This window comes from Hippocampus bargibanti, linkage group LG16 (assembly GCF_051943395.1).
Source record: "Hippocampus bargibanti isolate YZ-2025 linkage group LG16, ASM5194339v1, whole genome shotgun sequence".
Lineage (NCBI taxonomy): Eukaryota > Metazoa > Chordata > Actinopteri > Syngnathiformes > Syngnathidae > Hippocampus > Hippocampus bargibanti.
Window position 1 is genome coordinate 171,855 of NC_142749.1, and position 15,699 is coordinate 187,553.

Below are 15,699 nucleotides of genomic sequence, written 5' to 3' on the forward strand. Positions count from 1 at the left end.
AGCAGCTCCACTGGCTCCCAGTCAAACTAAGAATCATATTCAAAGTACAGTAAAGTTTCGTGATATCGATATCGGTTATATTGATAATACTGCTTATTACGATACTATGTTCATTTCCCGTGCACATCTCTAGTCTTTTTATGTATAATTAGTTCCGTTTAGTACGATTCATGGTTATTACGATAATCCGGTTACTACAGTGCTCTTTTTCATCTCCTGCCGGCCATTTTGCTATGTTTATATCGATACAAAAGATACTTAAGGTGAATCGATATTTGCTTAGGGATTTCTACACAGTACCACCATTATCGAAATCGGTATCGGCTGCGCCATTGGTTGACTTGGTCACGTGACTTGGTCACATGACTTGGTTACATGACCAGCTCCCGTGTCTTGCAGTGTAGCAGACACCATTTTCTACCGTCTTCAACCATAGCAAAACAAAAGAATTGTGACCTCGAACGAAATACAAGGCAATCGTGGCTGTTGCGGAGAATCCAACACGAAATCAAAGCCAAGTACGCCCCATAAGATTCCCATAATGACGAGGATGATGAGGATGAAGAAACAACTGAATACACACCTATTGCAACAAAATACAAGCGTTGCAAGGTGCTACGGACGTACGATCGTACTTAGAATCCAAAGAAAATGAATCAGGTTTTTTAGAAATGTTAAACAATATTGAATCGTTTGTGTTAAAAGGTGAAAATGGGAAGCATAAGAAGATTGAATATATGTAAGCGTTGCAGTTTCCCTGTTGCAGTGTTATGTACATGTACACTGTACTGTACATGAATGCAATCATTTTTTGCAACAATGTTTATTGTTTTGTCTGCTGAAGCGTGATGATTTTGAAAATTACTGTACATGCCATACTGTATGAAAGATCCCACAGTCACGTAATCGTCACGTAATCGGCTTCCGTGTTTTGACTTGTCATACGCGAGCACTATAAAAACAATTAGTCGCAGAGCTCACGCCTTTCATTACTGCTGCAATAGCATCTGAAACATACTGTAAAGCCCTTCAGCATGGCAAATGTTGCGCACAGTCGCTGCTATAGTGGGTCGGTCTTTTTAATAACAAACGTAGCAGTTATCACATACAGATACAAACAGGAGCTGTTGTTACGCCACAGCTCAGTCATTCTATTCAAGCATTCTCTCGAACCCCGTTTTCGGGTCCTCCCAAGCCCTAGTCCCCGTGACCAGCTTCCGTGTTTTGACCTGTCTTACCAAGCACAATAAAAAAAGCGTAGCAGAGCTTATATACAGTACTGTTGTTTGGCACCAATTTCAACCATGGGGAAACGTAAGAATTGTGATCTCGGAACGAAGTACAAGGCAATAGTGGCTGTCGAGGAGAATCCAACAAGGAGCAAATCCTCCATCGCTTAAGAGTTTGACGTGCCGCAGAATACTTCATCAACGTAAGTCATGTAAACGTTGCAGTTTTCCATACATGTATGTATTTAATTGTGTTGTATTCCGATATCTTTATCGCTTGCAACATTCACTGCTTTTCATATGTTTGTAAATGCTAGCGTTCGTGGTTTCGTGTGTGTATAGAACAACGTGAGGATTTTGCATTGGTTGCATTTTTGAAAGGAAATAGTCATTAAAAAAGTGTAAAGACGTTTTTATTTTATGCATAAGTTTATTTTTCACTTCACTACTGTACAAAAAGCATGCTAGATACGCAATCCATGAACCCAATGATAAAATTACATGCCAAAGATCCCCCATTTACTTATTGCCCCCCCCACACCCTTTTTAATGCAGTTCGGCGCAGGACGTATATATCGACTCTGGAGATTATCGATATAGCGAGACTTTACTGCACTTCTACTTTTCATTTTAAGCCACCCATAACCCCTATCTGTCTGACCTTCAAATTTCCATTCCCTCCCGGTCCCTCAGATCCGCATCCTCCCTCCACCTCTGTGTGCCCTCGGCACATCTCACCACAATGGGTTGCAGAGCTTTCATCCCCTCTGCTTCCAAACTGGAATTCACTTCCACCCAACATCCGAAATATTGACTCTCTTCCCACTTCCAAATCCCACCTCAAAAGCCATCTGTTTAAAATTGCGTTTACAGTCTAGTTTAATCAGCTTGTATTTTACATCATTTTATTTATGGTTTTATTGTTCTGGTGTTTATTGTTCTTTTAATTCTAAAGTGTCCTTGGGTGCTTTGAAAGATGCTTGTACATTAAATGCATTATTATTATTATATGTATTATTATTAGAACAACACCACCGCTGTCCTTTTTTGTGATGTCTTTTTGAGTAGATCCTGCTCGGGTTGTAAACATGCCATCTGTACTCTATGTGGCCATTGGTCTGCTGGGATTTATCCGATGTCCTGTAGATGCCAATCCGCCTGTAACATTAGTTAAGTGGAAGAAAGATGGTCTCCCTCTTCGGATAGAGAAGGTAAGAAGAAGCACAAATGCATTTTCTTTGTTTTACACACCAGAGTGTAAATGTGTCATCACACACACACACACACACACACACACACACACACACACACACACACACACACACACACACACACACACACACACACACACGTATATATCTATATATAACGAAATGACTTTATTAGAGTACAGTTTATTTCTTTAATTACAATACCATAGCACATTTATTATACATACAATAAAATAAATAATCTTTTTTCGGGAAACACACGTAGCGCCACAATGAGTGATTTGTCGTTCGTGAATGAGCCGGTTCTTGGAGCTGTATCTCTGAAGTGAACGAAGCTGAAAATGGTAGCCGGCTTTTTTTCCCCTCTATTCCCTGCCCACTGTCTTCGGTTAAAGCCGCACGTGATTTTCAAGATCCGTGGTCGAGGAGGGAGGGAAAACACGTAGCAGGACACACGCATCTATGAGCGGGAGAGGAGTTACAGAAACACGCGCACACCAAACGGAGACGACAGAGCTTGAAACAAAAAAAACAAAAGTGAACAAAAACAAAAGTGAAATGGTGAGAAAATGGATAGAAAACAGTGCCATTTGGACTCGTTTCAGCTTTACTGATAGTTCAAAGGCAGAGTGTAGACTCAAGGTTAAAATATCCCATCAATCAGGCTCCACAAATAACCCGCACAAGCCATCTATCTGTACAATTTGAAGAGAACATACAAGCAAGGGAACCAGCTATTAATGAAGTTTCTAATGTGTCTGCCTGCATCTGTTGCTGTGGCAAGATCACAACTTCAAAGATGTACAAACCAGATCTCCTTGAGACACTTTATGCAAAAATCTATCAATTCCATCAAGCCATCAATGACCATCACAATGGTAAATAAAAATGACTTTATTATACTGTACATTTTATTTCTTTAATTAAAATACCATAGCACATTTATTATACATAAAATCAGGTCTATTGTGTGTAGTTTTAAGGCTTATTTAGTTGAAAATTATGTTTTATGGGGACCTGGGAATGGATTATTATCATTTTAATGGTTTCCTATAGGAAATTAATGTTTGGAATACACACGTTTCACCTTACACACACTTTCTGGGAATCAATTAAGTTCATAAGCCAAGCTATCACTGTATATAGCGATCACCAGCTACTTCACGTTCATATAAAATGATGGACGTAAATCCATTAAAAATTGGGAATTACTTAAAGGACAACCGACATCTCTGGACAAGTTGTGTCTATAAGTTGTAAAATGGCTTCAAATGACTTCTACTGAGCGTATTTTAATAAGATTCCACCGCATATCGCTATACAGTAAAGTCTCGTTATATCGATATCGGTTATATCGATAGTACCGCTTATTACGATACTATTTTCATTTCCCTTGCACATTTCTAGTCTTTTTATGTATAATTAGTACCGTTTAGTACGATACCCGGTTATTACGATGATCCGGTTATTACGGTGCTCCTTTTCATCCCCCGCCGGCCATTTTTGTTGTTTATATCGATATATCGGTCACGCCATTGGTCGACTTGGTCACCTGTCTTGGTTACGTGAGCAGCTCTCCCGAGCAGACGCCATTTTCAGACGGCAGCTCGTGTGTATCAGACGGCTGCTCGTGTGTCTTCAACAATGGACTGTTTTGGATGCCATCAGAGCAATTTCCAAAGCGTGGAGCACAGTGTCCGAAAACACCATCAAGAACTGCTTCCGTCACTGCAAATTTGAAAATCCAGGGTGCAGTGAGGAAACATCTGCAGCTAACGAAGAGGATGACGACAACATTCCTCTTGCAGTGTTGGCTGAAAAGCTAAAAGTCGCCGACATTGCATCGTATGTCGCAGTCGACAAAGACATTGCGACATTCCCAAGCTCATCAGATGCGGATATCGCAGCGGAGGTCAAAGCCAAGTATGCCACAGGAGATTCCCGTGATGATGATGATGCTGATGACGATGAAGAAGAAGCGACCTTTTGCAACTTCGACAAAAGCGTTGCAAGGGGTTGCGGACACGCGATCTTTCTTTGAATCCGTAGAAAATGCATCCGTTTTTTTAGAAACGTTAAACAAGATGGAAGTGTTCATATTAAAATATAAAAATGGGAAGCAGAAGAAGATTGATGACTTTTTTAAATAGCTTACATACATACTAATTGCAGTGTTATGTACATGTACTGTTACATGAATGCAAGCGTTTTTTGCAACAATGTTTGTTGTGTTGTCTGCTGAAGCGTCATGATTTTGAAAATGACTGTACATTCCATACTGTGCATTAAAGGGCAACCAACATCACTTTTTGTGTTTCTTGAGTCAGTCAAAAAGCTGTCGTAACGTCACAGCTGCGCGCCGGCATTCTATTCAGGCACTCTCGAACGTCACGTAAGTTATGTAAACGTTGCAGTTTTGGTTTTTCATCCATGTACAGTATTTAATTGTGTTGCATCCAGATATCTTTATTGTTTGCAACAATCACTGTTTTTCATATGATTGTACATGCTGGCGTTCGTGGCTTCGTGTGAATAGAACTTGACGATTTAGCATTGGTTGGTTGCATTTTTGAAAGGAAATAGTCATTAAAAAGTGTCAAGACGTTTTTATTTTATGCACAACTTTATTTTTCACTTCACTACTGTACAAAAAACATGTTAGATACGCAATCCATGAACCCAATGATGAAATGACATGCCATAACAAAGATGCCGCATTTACGCACCCCCCCCCCCCCACAGGATCGGATATATCGATAGTCCCGGTTATATCGATATTTTTCGGATTCCCTTGCGTATCGATATAACGAGACTTTACTGTATTTTACGTTTTAAGACTCACACTGAATATTCAGGAAGTGTTGTTTTCGAGTTGGTGATGAGTCCGTACGTGACGTCACGAAAGGAACGCCCCTGACCGCAAAAAAGACGCATTGTAGCGGTCCTTCCATCACGTCAATGTATTTTGCTGTATTTGTTTGGTCTGGGGACCTCGTGTTGCACCCAAAAGCCGCCAGAAGAAGGCATCCAAGCTCCATATAAGGAATTTATCAGCGTGTGGAAACGGAGGTGGCCACAGGAGGTCGCCATTTTGTGCCTCTTTTTCGTTGCCTCATAATGGCACGGAATAAATTCTTTAATCGATTGCAAACATGTATGCTTTCCTCTTCAGGACTATTTGAATCATATTCATAACTGGATGTGTAACAAGAAGGCATATTCTCCGAATGTGAAGCCATTGTTTGGATTCTGCAGCAATGCAAGACGTCTTGGCGTGACGTCACGAACTGGGGGCGGGACTTTCTGAAAATGCCCAATTCGCAGATCATTTTTTTTGCAGATTTTGGACACTCTAAGTCATTTTTATAGATGTTTTGCATGTGAATAAAAAGATCATACCGCGTGTTTTGGGTATTTTAGATGCTATAAAACGTTTTTCTGATGTCAGTTAAGAAACAAACAAGTGACGTCGGTTGTCCTTTAACTCTCCAGTATCCTGGTTGGAGCCAAATGGATGATGGGAGCATTCGTGTGGCAGAGGTGACAGAGGACTCTCTTGGCACGTATACTTGCATGCCTTACAATACCCTGGGCTCTATGGGATGGTCACCTCCTGCTCCCCTGGTGCTAAAGGTACATTTGCGTTTTCAAGATGATCAGATTATTCTTATGTAGCATTGGAAATCCGAAGTTTGTTTATTGTCATTTTGACCAGAAATATTTGTTTAAGATTACATCTTCCAAAATGTCATGGGCATGCAAAATTGTATTTAGATTGACGGACACAAAGGTTCTGGCCAATGTTGGTTTTTATGACATTTTAATGTCGATTTGCTTGTTTTTGTTCTTTCTTTCTTTCTTACTTTGACTTTGACTTTGTACCTGTACAGGACCCTCCCAATTTCTCAGTGGTCCCTGGAGGCGAGTATAGACAGGAGGCTGGGAGAGAACTGGTTATTCCATGCGAGGCAGAGGGAGACCCCTTTCCCAATATTACATGGAGGCAGGTATGTACTGTCCCCATTCACACTTCCGCTACCATATCTTGTGATCATATTGGGGTTGACTTTCCGTTTTGATTAAGGTTAAATTGATGGGTTTTTTTTTTTGTTTTGCTTAAATGACACGTAACCCCTTCCCCAACTGTTTTTTTGTGAACAACGTTCCTTTTTCAGACTTTTTTGTGTTCTATATGGTATCATTGATGCTGGTTATGAAACAGTTTGTAAATCCTGCCCAGTTTGTTCAGCAAACCATTTAGTCTCTTCCAGTACAGAGTCAATAATCCTTTTATGAATAAAAATACTTTCCTTTCGGCTTTTCCCTTCAGGGCTTGCCATAGCGAATCAGTGTCCTCCATCTTACCCGGTTTTGTGCATCCTCTTCTCTCACACCAGCGGAGGAAAGATTCGTGTCCTCTTTGACAACATCGATAAAACTCCTCTTTGGTCTTCCTCTCGGTCTCCTGCCTGGCAGTTCAAGGCTCCACATCCTTCTCGCGATAGAGTCACTCTCTCACCTCTGGACATGCCCAAACCATCTCAGTCTGGCCTCTCTGACTTTCTTTCCAAAGCCTCTAATATGAGTTGTCCCTCTAATGTACTCATTCCTGATCCTATCCAGCCTGGTCACTCCCAAAGAAAACCTCAACATATTCATCTCTGCTACTGAAGAATTCAAATAGACTCAATTCTCCTGGGGTTTTATCAATCGTTATTCCATGATTTCCTGTGAAGGAATACACTCCTCTGACAAGTCAAGGCTTCTCCAAGCTCTCTTCTCACCCCCCTCGTCCACCTCGCCACTTACAGAGAAATAGTCATTGTCCGATGAATGGGCAGAAGTATTCCAGCTTGGAAGGTTCATATTCACTATCATACATTGAACTAGACATATGTGGTGCAGCACTTAAAAATGCTACTAAAAAACGAATGCAAATGTGGATGCGAACAACACCGTTATGACAACGGCTGTCGATCTCGTAACGACGCCCTTGAAATCTCACAGCTCTCCCCCATCGCGGGAATACTCGTTTCACACATACAATGGCCCACAAAGGCTTAAAATTGACGAATAAATACAAACGTAGCTGTTTTTTGAAGGTTTGCTTATAGATGAGTAGTATACTCGTTGACGACTGAAAAAAAGAACCATCATCAAAAACATCTATACTCGTTTCTGCCGAGGAAAGGGTTAAATGGCATACAAACAAATTAGATATAAATACATAAAACCACATTTTTAAGAACCAGTATTAATCAAACGCATTACTCTATTCCTTCTCATGAATGTTGTCACTGGAATGACGTCAGCATTTACAATATATTTTGGACTGAGTATCTTTATTTATTTTTTTTATTAAAGTTTGTGTTTAATATTGCCCTGGTCAAATTATTGCAAGTGTACATGTATACAACTGTGGGTGAGAATGAACATTTTCCGATATGTTCTGCAGGTTGGAAAGTCCAGTAAAGGCAAGCACAATGTTCTGCCTCGTGGCAGCTTACAGTTCAAGTCACTTACAAAGGATGACCATGGGGAATGGGAGTGTGTTGCCACCAATGTTGCTACAACCATCACTGCCAGCACGCATGTCCAAGTCTCAGGTAATGCATGTACAGCGCATTGCACATACTTAAACAGAAAACAGCAGTCACTCGTGGCAACAATACGATTGAATTAAGTTTATATGGTTCTACACCCATTTTGTCTTTAGCTTATGGATTTGTTTAACAAAGCAAGTTGCAAAATACAGAGACCAATAAAAAACAGTCAAACCTCTTTTTAACATACCCTTTTCCATTATCACCTTGATAAATTTCACATTTCAAAGTCTTAATTTCACATAATTTATTTTCTAATTGATGATTTTACCTACAACCTACACCACGCATATTAAACTCATTTTTGTTATGGGCCTGATTTTAGTGACAGTTTCCCTTCGAAGGCCATTACGACTCAAACCTAAATAAGTGAAAAGTAATGGTTTACTCACCCATTGTTTAAGTGACCGTAATGAGGGGTGTGCTCATAAGAACATGCTTTCAGTATCACTCTTATTTATGGCAAATGAGAATTTGAACTATTGGTTGAGATTTTAACAAGCTTAATGAAAGTTGACATCTTCGATTTACTTTCGCAGGCCACATAAAATCGTATGGCAGGCCAGATATGGCCCCTAGGCCTTGAATTTTATATCCAAGACTTACACTCTATAACAGAGATGTCCAGCTCCTGGCCCGGAGGGCCACTGTCCTGCCTGTTTTCCATCTCACCCGGCTGCAACACACCTAATTGAGATGATCAGATCATCAGCATGAAACAGCATCAAAACGGTCCTCGTAATTTGAATCAGGTGCGTTGCTCCTCGGAGAGCTGGAAAACAGGCAGGACGGCGGCCCTTGAGGACCGACTTTGGACACCCCTGCTCTGTAAAATAAATCTCATTATAACGACTATATTTTTTCCTCAAATTAGTTAAAACGAGGGTGGCACGGTAGTCGAGTGGTAAGCACAGTGCAGAGGTTGTGATTTCAAGACCCGGTCCAGTCTTCCTGCATGTAGTTTGCATGTTCTCACCGGACCCGCGTGGATTTCCTCCCGGTCCTCCGGTTTCCCCCTGTAACCGGCCTCAGTCCTAGGGGATACCTGGGTCGGTCCAAAAGCGTTACAGGCAGGTAGCACTGTGAAGGACGAGGAAGAGTACTGACTGCACATGTACGTGAGCTGAACCTACATTGTCTTCCTACATTGTCTTCCACTGTTCCATTCACAGGCGCGTAGCACCCTCTACTGACTTGGTAGTCTAATCGAATAACCATACAATAATGGAGGTCGTTTCTAGACCCCTACACTCCCACATTCCAAAAACATGCATGGCAGGCTGATTGAACCCTCCAAATTGATCCTAGGTGTGAGTGTGCGTGTAGATGATTGTTTGTCTCTATGTGCCCTGCGATTGGCTGTGCCCCACCTTGTGCCCAAAGATGGCTGGGATAGGCTTCGACCCTAATGAGGATGGAACCGTCTGGAAAATAGATCGATGGTTAAAGCGAACCATGGGAAGCAAACTGCCACTGCGACCTTCCTTATTAATAAAGTGTGAGATTACCCTCCGTTACTCACCATCTCTGCTGATCGACTTTGTTATACTTCTGGAGGCACGGCACCCTCCTGGGCACATAGTCCGAAAACATGTTTGGTAAACAGAAGCCAAACTCTCTGTCAATTAAGGGTGAAATTGTCTCTCACTTTCAAAAGAGAGTCTCACAGACAAAGCTCAGCCGAGACTATGAATTGGAAAACTATTTCGGAAATGATCCATAATAGCAACAAAATCAGGTCAGCTTTGGTGGCCAATAGATTGACAGATGATCGTACACAGCTTTGGAGTGCGGCACACCCTGTTTTCATTTCCTGACTGAATGTTTTCAAACAGGAGTTAGTAACACTATTTGATTCGTGTCTTGTTGAATAATTTTTTATCATTTTTTTAGTTAACGTTTTCCTCTCAGGCACTCTTATGAATTTGGGGAGGCCATTAGAATGTCTAATCTCCTCACAACAAATTGATGAAAAACTATTTTTCAAATTTGAAGTAAAAAGTAATGACTGTTATTGTGGTTTTAGATGGGACAATTGGAAATTTGCGTTGGGACTTGAGCAAGCATCATGGAATTTCACATGTTTGATTTGCTTTCCCGGGCCGAATAAAATAATGTGGGCCGTCCAAATTTAGCCCCCGGGCCTTGACTTTGACACCTGTGTTCTACACACACTTTTATACGTGCAGTAGGCCGGTATTTTAAGTCTGTGAAATTCATCCATGAAGTTGGTCGATTGGGACAAATACACATGATCAGAACATTTTGTGTGTTCCACAACAGTGACACTTTTACTATTCTTAACTATGTAATATATATTACTAACCAAACTATTCTGGATTTTTTTTTCAGTCTTGGTGAGAAAACAAGCAACTCATATCTTCTTTTTGAACACACAACGACAACAAAAACCAAAGTTTGTTTTGAGCACTTAAAGAGACTTTATTGTGACAGTGGTTTATTATGTTGTATGCTGTCAACCTAACACTGGAGTTGATGATTCACATGCAGTTTTAGCTTGTCCTACTTACAGGCACCAGCCCACACGCACCCACCAGCGTCCACGCAGTGGCATCCTCCACCTGGGCCAATGTGTCATGGGAGGTTGGCTACGACGGAGGCTTTCAGCAGACATTCTCAGTCTGGTATGGCCATGTGTGAGTCATCCCAGCCTGCTTCGCTTCCTGCTTTTCCTTCTCATAGTATTTATTTCTAAAAATATTTTCTTCTGGAGTATCTTTCGATTATTTTTTTCAATTAAAATATGAAATGCAGATTAAAGTTGGTATTTCTCATGAATTTATTAATGATCTCATTTCGCTCTGCTGCTGCTGTTGCTGCCTTGCTCGCCTTAACTAATTCATATGCTCATGTATTTGACAACCCGGCAATGTTAAGCATTTCTCTCACTGTATAGTTTCTGTCATCATAAATAAATAAATAAAGAAAGAAAGAACTGAGAAAATTAATTCTCAACAAACTATTAACATTGTACTGATGACAATGTCAAAATGAATAGAGTGTGCCTTTTAAGTATCCCGGTAGGCCGGGATACTATTTTTGAACAAGATTTGTAAAGATTGTTTTGACAAGATTATTGCATGGCCATCTTTTGATAATCATCTGATTTTATGGCTTGGGCAAATGATAAAAATGCAAAGCTAACTGCAGCATGGGCTTCCCATCAAGTGTGCAGTCAGTGTAATTGCTGATGTCATCAGTTTATATTGTGGGTAACTGTTGTAAAGGGAGATTAGGTCATTTTGTATCAAGGTTGGTTGAATGTTGTATATACAAGTACACTACATGACAACCATTTCATGTGTAATGGTACATTTTAAAGAATGTTGGCTTGGATATTCTATGCTGTATATAAAAATAATAACAACATTGCATGAGCATTGAATTATATACAGTAAAGTCTCGTTATATCGATATTCAAGGGAGTCCGAAAAAATATCGATATAACCGGGACTATCGATATATCCGACCCTGTTTGCATGTAATTTTCTCCGTGCGTGCATAGAAATAGTATCGATATAACCGGGACTATCGATATATCCGATATCGATATAACCAGACTTTACTGTACTACCAAGTCAGATGAAAAATCTATATACATTCACCAGGCTCTCTCTGCCTGCCCAGTTCACTTCTCATCCTGACTCATGTGCAGGCTAAAAAGGGAGCGTTTAGGTCCCCACGACTGGCTCTCTGTACCCGTGCCAGGCGGCCAAGAGTGGATGGTGGTGCCTGGTTTGGAGCCTGAGACATCATACCAGTGCAGCGTCCTAGCCCAAAACAAGCTTGGCACAGGACCCTTCAGCGAGGTTGTCACTGTGAACACGTTAGGTGAGCATATTTGGTGCTTCTTGTCGAGGACAAAGGTATATGATGTTACAAACGTTTGTGCATTGCTTTCACTATGACACCTCTGCTTTTTCTGACTGCATTTGTGTGATTTGGTTCTCTGTGTGGTGTGCACCCAGCGAATGAATACAACTTACTTGGTTCCTTCATTATTTTGGTCATTAGTAAGCTATGCTTTTCCAATTATCATCATAGCTGCGAAAAGCTCCGAAAGTTGTTGACTGTTTGAGTGTGTATTGGCGAATGCACATGTCAATTTGTGTAGGGCAGAAGCCTTTTAGGTTACAATTGCTTCCGAATAATAATCATCACTAGATGACATATGAACATGAACAGGGAAACAACTCAACGGGGAGTATAAAGAGATTGTATAATGTATAAAGTACATCGGATAATCGGACACAATGTTGGCTTTTGGGAAAATGTAGTGCTTTTAGGTGTCGTTTATCATGCAGAAAATATGGAAAATACTTTGGATGAAATCACTGTATAATAGCCAAATGTTGCGTTCGTGCAATGGTGTTCATAGTATGACCGAAGTCAGATGATGGCAATGGTTTCTGACGATATCCATGTCAAATAAAACTTTTATTGCGCAGAGTCACTCTCATAGTTTGTTGTCATAGCTGCCATATCTAAAGAGGAACTAGTATATGATTTACTAATGTAATGCTGCTGCAACTTCTCACATCGGATTTCTTTCATGTTTTAACCATGGAATTTCAAATGTATTCTTTCAGTATTTCCGATAAGTACCCCTGAACCATTGGTGCTGCTTACCCCACCACGGTGCCTCACAGCCAATCGCACGCAGCAGGGAGTCCTTCTTACCTGGATCCCGCCCGCCAATCACACAGCACCGATCCAGCATTACATTATGGAGTTTCGTTTAGGGGAGCGATGGGACGTTCTGGATGACGGCATCCCCTCAGGCGAGACAGAGATGCTTGCTCGTGACCTCATCCAGGTAAATACAGAGGACTGAGCTTCATTGCTTCACGATGCATTTAACCCTCTTCCAAAGCTAAAGGTTTGTTGGTAATGTGCTCTCACACGACATTATTTGACACGGTAACAGTTTGCAAATAACACAGAGGTAAAGTTCTGTCATCTAAGGATTGTGATTTTCCCTCCGGCCAAAAGAATCCACAACAGACGATTCCATTCAGACTATTTAGTTGTTTTCTTTGTTCTTTTGACTTCAAGATGGCACCGCAAGAGTGGCTGCCTTTCCAGCAGCTCCTATATTTTCTTTCATTCCTTTCATAACATTGCTTCTGTGAAATGTAAATGTATCCACTGCGAGACTAATAAAGACAAATCCAATCCAACAGACACACTTATTTCAGGGAAGTGAAGTAAAATTAACCTATACAAATAATTAATACAATTTCCATCCATTTTCAGTACAGTTTATTCATCATTAGGGCCACGGGGGATTCTGGAGCCTATCCTAGCCGTCTTCGGGAACCAGGCGGGGGACACCCTGAATTGGTTGCCAGCCAATCGCAGGGCACACAGAGACAAACAACCATCCACGCTCACACTCACACCCGGGACAATTTGGAGTGTTCAATCATGCATGTTTTTGGAATCTGGGAGAAAACCGGATGACCTGGAGAAAACCCACGCGGGCCCAGGGAGAACATGCAAACTCCACACAGGGAGCCCGGACCGGGTCTTGAACTCCTGACTTCTGCATTGTGAAGCCGGCGTGCTAACCACTCGACTATATGTGTGAGGAAAATAAAATCACCATATTTCCACATTTAGGGACTGTTATAGGCTTTCTGATTCTGATTAGTGAGGAAGAATTTTTGACACTCTTCACATCACTTCGATTTCTTTTTAATTGCTTGCAAAACTGATTCTTCTGAATACACATTAGAGCTTATTTCTGACTCTATTATCTCTCCTTGTACAGGTAACATCCAACTTACAACCGGGTTCTGTTCCGACCAAGCGGTCGGAAATCAAAATTTCTAAGTCAAAAGTCCAAAATGTTGAACAGACTTGGTGCTAAATGACTTGCGAACGACCTGATTCGGACGCCACGGCGGCAGGCGGACATGGGTCTGGGTCGCCGGTGTTCTACCGGTTGCCCTCTCCCCGGTCTTACCCCACTCTCCGCGCCCGACGCGCAGCCAGACCCCGTGGCCGTCTGTGGCGACTACGCGCCCGCCTCTCCACTTTGTCCCGAAGCAGAGTGAACTGTCTCAAAGAGGCGCCCGATGCAGCGTTCTCGTTGCGGCGGTCTCACGCGCCCGATCGCCAACGCCCGACCCGCCTCACCTCGAGTCCTGGCCGACCCACGGCCGGCGTCGGGGGAACCTGCGCCCGTTCTCATCGCGGCGGTCCTGCGCCCCCCAGTGCCGATGCCCACCCGCCTCAGCTCTGGTCCTGGCCCCTGGCACCGGCGGGGGGAGGAAATTTACAGTGTACTACACAAGATGTTGCCGAGACGGTATCTGTTTAGCTACTGAGTGTAGTTATGCAGTAGATTGCTGTGCGAGAGTGAGATGCTGGCTGGCTGGCCGAAATTGTCGTACATGTTCCCGGGCTCGTAAGTCGGATGGGACCTGTATATAACTAAAAACACCCACACTCACGTGACGCACACATACTTGAATACATTTTTTTCATGACGATGCCTTAAAATGTCAAGTTATGATCCTACACATCGTGTTAACATGTTAAGGTGTAAACGAGAAGTCCAAGATGGCCCCAGACTAGGGAGCCGTCAGCAAGGGCTCTCATGAACCTTTCTTCTTTTTGTTGTTTTTGTGTTTTCATTTGTCACTTTGTGTTGTTGTGTCGTGTGGAACGGATATGCATTGTTTTTCAGCATTTTTGGCCACAATATTCATCGAGGAGACTGTGCTGAGCGGTTGCGCCTTTTTGGCAGCACGAATATGCCAACCAGTACTGTTTTTGGGAGGAATGTCAGTGCCATTTGAGTGTCATCTCTGGAAAGCTCTGGGGAGATTGTGCTTTTTTGCGACGTAAAGGTCGATGCTGTTGGACAGTCTGCGGCTAGATGGGTGCAGGGCTTGAGGAGCCCCCGATGAGAAGGAAAATCAGCGCAGAGCGCCGATGTGTATGTGGAACTGCCGCGGCTAGGAATTGAAGCGGATTTACATGGGATAGGAAATGTGACACAATCTCTTTTTGTCAATGGATCCTACAGCTTCGTGTTTGCTTTCAACATTTAGCTTGTAGTAGACGTGCACATTCCACCATAACGTCCGTGATCCACTGGTGGAAAGGACACTTTGATCAGCTCCTCTTTAATCTAGAACTACTTCAAGTAACAAACGGGGTACAGAAAGTGTGACTTAATGAAGAATTAACGACTCTGTCTTTGTGTTGCTGCCTTCCCAGCAGCTCCTGTATTTTGTTTATCTACTTCTTTCTTTCCTTTCATAACTTTGCTGCTCTGAAATGTAAGTTTATCCACTGCAAAACTAGTAAAGGTCAATCCAATCCAACCTGATTCAATCCAACATCATTACTACTTGTGCTGAACCACCAAAGAACATCACGGAACCCCTGCTGACCCTCTTCAGTTTGCCTACCGGGTAAAGAGGTCTGTGGAGGATGCAGTCAACAAAGGGATGCACTACATCCTCAAGCACAACGACAGCACAGGGATCTATGCAAGTATCCTGTTTGTGGATTTCAGCTCTGCATTTAACACCATCATCCCTAACTCCTCGCGCCCAAACTTCTTCAGCTTGGTGTCCTACCTACAATCTCCCAGTGGATCCTCAGCTTCCTGACGAACAC

At 42.1% G+C, this 15,699-nt stretch overlaps 1 protein-coding gene across 10 annotated transcripts in view; it reads left to right on the top strand.

Annotated features, from left to right (window-relative positions):
* Positions 1-15,699, top strand: part of LOC148886022 (protein turtle homolog B-like) — a 125,545-nt gene that overhangs the window by 76,935 nt on the left and 32,911 nt on the right. For 9 of the 10 annotated variants that reach the window (XM_089016364.1, XM_089016374.1, XM_089016366.1 and 6 more), the window contains 7 exons: positions 2,298-2,440; positions 5,933-6,073; positions 6,331-6,447; positions 7,896-8,046; positions 10,577-10,700; positions 11,720-11,895; positions 12,654-12,880. In XM_089016364.1, coding sequence (XP_088872490.1) covers positions 2,298-2,440; positions 5,933-6,073; positions 6,331-6,447; positions 7,896-8,046; positions 10,577-10,700; positions 11,720-11,895; positions 12,654-12,880 — 1,079 coding nt within the window. The remainder of the gene's footprint in view (positions 1-2,297; positions 2,441-5,932; positions 6,074-6,330; positions 6,448-7,895; positions 8,047-10,576; positions 10,701-11,719; positions 11,896-12,653; positions 12,881-15,699) is intronic. The other variant, XM_089016365.1, reaches the window with a different exon arrangement.